At 32.9% G+C, this 6,852-nt stretch overlaps 1 protein-coding gene across 1 annotated transcript; it reads left to right on the top strand.

Annotated features, from left to right (window-relative positions):
• The first annotated feature begins 4,901 nt into the window (after window positions 1-4,901).
• Window positions 4,902-5,837, top strand: LOC114031619 (olfactory receptor 10AG1-like). Its single transcript, XM_027846750.1, has one exon. It carries the CDS (start codon window positions 4,902-4,904, stop codon window positions 5,835-5,837), a length of 936 nt encoding a protein of 311 aa, XP_027702551.1.
• Window positions 5,838-6,852: the final 1,015 nt, after the last annotated feature.

Here is a 6,852-nt window from a genome sequence, read left to right as displayed (position 1 = left end):
CTCTATCCCTCCTTCCTTCCTTCCTTCCTTCCTTCCTTCCTTCCTTCCTTCCTTCCTTCCATTCTTCTTTCCTTCCTTCCTTCCTTCCATTTTCCTTCCTTTCTTCCTCCCTTCCTCTCTTCCTTAATTCCTTTGATCATCAACATATTGAATCAAGAATAAACCAAACAAACAAACAAATAAACAAACAACACAACTCTTTCCATTGCAGATATGACAGTAGTAAATCTAACAAGCTATCTGTTTCTTGTTGTTTGTTATTGTTGCTATTAAATATGTCTTGTTGAATTAAGTAGTCATGTTGAAGGTAGTGGGAATATTGAGTGTGAAATCAATGAAGAAGAAAGAAAAAAACAGAACAATAATGCATTAGACTAGACAAGAATCTTCTGAATTCTTGGCTTTTTTTCCCTTTGTTGACTTTAAATTCAGTATCTTTTTAATGCATCATTGAATTACTCTGGCTTTCCTTCTATCAATATTATAATTCCATAAGTCTAAATTAGAATAATAAAGTGCTAGTGATGAGAAAGGCCTTAGAGAATAAACTGCTAGAGCTAGAAGGGATCTAATACTGAAAAATATAACTTTAAATTTTGATGGAGCCCTATGTAATAATGCATAGAATATTTAATTTGTAAGGGTCTTTGGAAATCATTTAACAAAATCCATTTTTAAACAGATAAGGAGACATTGTAAAAATTCAAAAGGTGGAGAAATCATTATAAGTTGGGATAGCAGACGTGTAAGTTGAATAGTGAAGATAATGAAATATGTGATGATGGCAGTTTTATATTTTATGACTTCTTCAATCTTTAAAGTTATTTTTTCATAAAATTAAAATTAGTTGTTCAGGAAGATTTAATTTTGTTTTAGTTTAAAATTCTGATTATCCTGTTTTGAAAGATTTCTCTGTGAAGAATGGAAAACATACTGTTCCCCTGTCAGTATACATACATAACTAGGTATGTATATATGCATGTATACAAACATAACACACATAGATCCATATATCTATATCTATCCATTACAAACTTCTTAAGAAGTTAAAGAAGTATTCTTCTATTGAAATTTGAATAGGATATGATAAAAGTTAATGCCATAACTACACATTATTCCTCACCTTTCTCTTCTAAAAAAGTTATTTTCTTCCATTGAAGTCATTTCAAATCTAGTTGTAGCAACAAGAAATATCTCTATTTTTTGTAATTTTTATTTACTTTAAACTTAAATATAAAATGAGAAAAATAAAAAAGAATATTTCCACATACACAAAAGAATATGATGATTCAATATAAAACTATAATAAATTTCCACTTCAAGAAAACCCGAATAAAAGATACTACATCGTTTTCAAATCTACCCAGATTTTTTTTTTGCTTCCTTCACAATTTTCTTTCTGTCTCTGCTATTCACTTTTTGCTATTTTCTTTCTCACTCCCTCCACCCCTGCCCTAAAGGAAGTTACAATTATTAGGTCCACAAAAATTGGGTCCACATCTTTCCAGGTTTTTTTCCCCCTAAATCAATCACATCATTGTTTCCTACACCACAGTAGTGTTCCAACACAATCCCATCCTATCTGAGAGATTTTCTATGAAAGTTGTTCCCCCACTTTTCTGCATTCCATCTATTCTTGGCTATATTGTTTTTATTTATATGAAAATCATTAATTTAAAGTAATCTATATCATTCATTTTAAACTTCATTAATGTTCTTGTCTTATAATATAGTTTAGGGACTGATATTTCTGAACTCCTTCCTTTACTTCTTTTACCCCCAAGTTTCTTTGAAATTCCTAACCTTTTGTTCTTCCAAATGAATTTTTTTATTATTTTTTCTAGCTATTTTAAGTAATAGTGATGGCATCGAAAAAATAGATTTATTAGTTAAGAAGTATCATTAAGTAAGGGAAAGTGACATACTTGCCATGTTGCACAGCATCTCACAACTCAGGTGTAATCTGTCTGCTTTCTACTCGATATTTCATTTACTTTCTGGGTGAGTCAAGATTGATTATTGCATACATTGATCTTAGTTATTTTACCTTTTAATGTCATTTTCCTTTAGATATTGTGGTCATTATGTTTATTGTTTTCTTGCATCTACTTATTTTATAGAAATTCATATGTTTTCCCATCCTTCTGAGTCATTCAAAATGATGTTTTATCGTATCTTCCCATTATATTAATGGTCCCAAAATTACTGTCACCCCTAATGAAAGAAAATCCATTTATTTTTCCTAATAAAAAGTATATAACCATTAATATTGTACGTATATGTATACACATGCACATGTATACATGTTTTTAGCATTTTAGTTTTTTTTCTTAAAACAAAACAAAACAACAACAAACTAAATAGTGTGACCTGTATTAAGATATAGAATATCCTTTAATAAGGAGGTGATATATTCCCCAGATACTCTGTCCTACTTTTACCATATCTGGTGTATTGGGTTCAATTCTAGTTCCCACAATTTAGAGAGGAGAGGTAACCATGTGGAGCATGCCACACCAACACCAACTATGAGGAGCAGAAAATCAGGACTATTGGAGAAAATAACTGGTAATTTTCATGGTCTCTCAGCCTTTACAGCATCATGGGAGAATTTGAGGGAGGTTAAAAGAAATAGTAGTAATATCAATGAAGATTTCATTTCAGAACATTCTCAATATGGAAACTAGCCTGGCAAAAGTGGAAGGGCAAAAATAAGCATCATTTAATGGCAACAGTCATGGGTGGGGAAAGATACTAAATTTCACTACTACTTGTTTCTTCTCCCAATGCCACATATAAAGCATGGGACTACTATACTCAGTTGCTTCCATTCCTCTGAAAGTCAGCATAGTATATAAATGAGATCTTTGTGGTCTGAAAACTGGGGTTCATTTACCTTCTATGAGCCTTAGTTTCCTGGAATTAGCCAAAAGATCATTGAGCTAGATGACCTTGAAGGTCCCTTTTATGTCTATAGTATGTTTTATTGGAATCTTATAGTGTGGGCATAAATTTTAGATGATAACGTCATGAATAACTTTGAGATACAAAATTCTTACTAATTATTCCACTGGAGATCCAGTTCTGGTACCCTATGTCAATCTAAAATTCATAGTAACAATAATTTAAAAAAATGCTTGAGCTAGAACGTACAATATCATGTTCGAATGCTCCATGCCTTGAATAGAATAAACAATGTCACTTTTTTTTTTTTGTTCTGGAATTTGTTATTCTTAGTACAGTGCCTGGTATACATGCTTAATAAATGTTTATTGATTGATTAATGATAGCTTAATACTTATTTGCTAATTTTTAAACTGAAGATACTATTAAAACCAAGAATATAGGTTTAAAAATTACAACGCAGTGATGCCTTCAATTTACACATAGCTTTAAATTCAAGATGACACACTCTTCATTCCGTAAGCCAGATACATCCCTCATTAAGAGAAAAGTTAAAAAGAAAATAAAAATTTAAATTAAACTAAATATCACATCAACCAAAGCTTGATAGCCAATGTCCCATGCCCATAAACGTCCACAATTTCTTTTCTTTTCTTTTTACTTAATAGTATTTTATTTCTTTCCAATTAGATGCAAAGATAGCTTTCAACATTCACTTCTATAAGATTTTGAGTTCCAATTTTTTTTCTCCCTCCCTCTCCTCTCCCTTTCCCAAGACAACAAGCAATCTGATATATCTTACACATGTACAATCATGTCAAATGTACTTCAACATTATCTGTGTTATGAAAGAAGAATCAGAACAAAAGCAGGAAGGCATGAGAAGCAAATGAAAATAATACACTTTTCTCTGCATTCATACTCCATAGTTCTTTCTCTGGAGGTGGATACATTTTCCATCATGAAGTTTTTGGAATTGTCTTAGATAATTGTATTGCTGAGAAGAGCTATGTCTATCATAGTTAATCATCACACAATTTTGTTGTCACCGCATACAATGTTCTCCTGGTTCTGATCACTTCACTCAACATCAGTTCATGTAAATCTTTCCAGGTTTTTCCTGAAATCTGCTTGCTCATCATTTCGTATAGAACAATAGTATTCCATTACATTTGTATACCACAACTTGTTCAAACATTCCCTAACTGATGGGCATCCTCTCAATTTTCAATTCTTGGCCACCACAAAAGGAGCTTTATAAATGTTTGTATGTGTGGGTATTTTATGATCTCTTTAGGATACAGACCTAACAGTAGTATTGCTAGATCAAAGGGTATGCACAGAACTTCCACATTTTCAAAGAAGGAAGAAAGGTGTATCTATTTATCTCTTCTTTGGGGCTAAAATTGTGATTACAACCTCATGGAGTTATGGGATTTTTGTTGTCATTTCCATTAACATTACTATAGTCATTGGATATATCATACATCTGATTTTACTCCTTCCATTCTTCATCAATTCATTAATTTTCCCATATTACTCATAATACTTTGTGTGAAATTTTTATAGCACAGTAATGTGCTGTGACATTCTTGTAATACAAATTGGTGTATCATTCACTACTCAATGCATATTTTTCCCTAGACAGCTCTATTCTAAAACAAATAAAACAAAACAAAATATTTCTGAAAGTAGTAAACATGGGACCCTTTTCTTTATTTTTTACTTCCTTAGAGTGCCTAAAAGTGGTATTTCTAGGACAAAACATATAGATACACTACTAATATTTTTAAAAAAACCATAATACCATATTTATTTTCATAACAGTTGGACCAATTCATCAACAGTGTACCTCCCTTTCTGAAACTCTTACAATATTTTCTATGTAACAGAATGTAACTACTGAAAAGAATCCTATGGATCACTTAATGCAAACCCTTTATTTTACAGGGGCAGTGATTTTCCTGTCAGAAATTCATTACTTCCATTCATGGAAAATGAAGAAAAATATAGGAGGATCAAATCTCACAATCATGGTGGGATTCATTCTTTTGGGATTTTCTGATCTTCCTAGGCTTGAGGGTTTTCTTTTTGTGCTATTCTTGATCATCTACATGAGTGTCCTAATAGGAAATGGCCTTATTATTTTCATCACCAGGACTGATCCTACTCTCCAAACACCTATGTATTTTTTCATTGTAAACTTTTCCTTCTTAGAAATCTGTTACACATCAGTAATTTTACCAAGACTGCTGACAAACCTTTGGAGCCAGAGAAGAAATATTTCTTTCCTTGCTTGTGCTATACAACTTACTTCCTTTCTTATTATGGGAGCCACTGAGTGTTTCCTACTAGCTGTAATGGCCTATGATCGTTATGTGGCCATCTGTAAGCCACTCTCCTATCCTGTTATCATGAATCACAATACATGTATCAAGCTGGTGGTTGGCTCCTGGATTGGTGGGATTCCACTCCAGATAGGACAGACATACCAGATTTTCTCTTTGCGCTTGTGTGGTTCTAACAAACTTAATCACATATTCTGCGACATCCCACCATTGCTAAAATTGGCATGTGGAGACAGTTCTGTGAATGAGTTTTCTGTCTATGCTGATGTCCTGATCTTAGCCATGATTCCCTTTCTATTGATACTATGGTCATACAGCAAAATCATTAACACAGTCCTAAAGATGTCATCAGCCACTGGAAGATCCAAAGCATTTTCTACTTGCTCCTCTCACCTCATTGTTGTAGGCTTATTCTTTGGGTCAGCTATCATAACATATTTGCGACCCAAATCCATTCATTCAGCGGAAGCAGACAAAATTCTCTCTCTTTTCTACACAATCGTGACTCCCATCTTTAACCCCATGATATACAGTCTGAGAAACAAAGACGTCATTGTTGCACTAAAGAAATTATTACCAAAGTGATTACATTCAGGATGTAAATAATAGAATTTTCAAAGCCTCATTTCATCTCCATTGTCACACAATTATTACACAAATTTTGCTTCAGTCTTTTGTCCTACCCCAAAGTGAAACTTCTCAGATCTGGAAACAAGATTCTTGGAGAGGAGATGAACAGATACATACACATGGAACTGGCAGGACTACAAAGGACAGAACCACAATCTGAAGGAATAAAACTGAAATTTAAGATTTTTCCAACCATGAAGTAAAGAAAATGGAGGTCTGACTAGTTTGGCCTCTCTAGCGACACAAGCTTGTTTTCCTTTTTGCAAGTCACTAAACCACTAGTAACTAACATTTAACTGGAAAGTGAAATGAAAAACCACTTCATCATCATTGCCAAGAAAACTCCAAATGGAGTCACAAAAAATTGGCCATGACTGAAATGACTTAACAACAACAACAACAACAAGAAGGAAATTCTCAGTGTGGAAGGTCCCTTGCCCAGGGAAGATTAGAAATTAGTCTAAAACTTATCTTCTTAAAGAGGTGCCTATGGCTCTGGAAATTACATTATTTGTTCAAGGTCACACAGTCTATGTGTATAATAAGAGGCAAATGAACTATTTCCTATATGATACTGTGTCTCTAGGTGAATTAGTAATCATAATACTATTACTACTACTATGACTACTTCTGTGACTACTCCTACTCCTCCTACTCCTACTAAAAGTAGTAGGAGTAGGAGGAGGAGGAGTAGTAATAATAATAGTAATAATAATAATAACAAATTTAAAAAATCTATAGCCAATGAGTGAGTGATAAACAGAATGGGAAAATTATTTTTTGACTTGCTAAAACTCAAATAAATGATGGCAGATAAAAATACATGGAAAAATAGATTTTACATGGTGCTCACACACTTTTCTTTATTCAATGTTATAGCTTCCTGTTAAGGATATTTGGAGTACAATTTTTTTCAGTTTTTTTTTGAAGGGAAGGGGATTTTGACCAACAAAGTTCAGAGATCTGAGAC

This window comes from Vombatus ursinus, unplaced genomic scaffold (assembly GCF_900497805.2).
Source record: "Vombatus ursinus unplaced genomic scaffold, bare-nosed wombat genome assembly UNPS02015184.1, whole genome shotgun sequence".
Classification (NCBI taxonomy): Eukaryota; Metazoa; Chordata; class Mammalia; order Diprotodontia; family Vombatidae; genus Vombatus; species Vombatus ursinus.
Note: the sequence above shows the minus strand (reverse complement) of the source record. Positions and strands in the feature narration are given on the sequence as shown.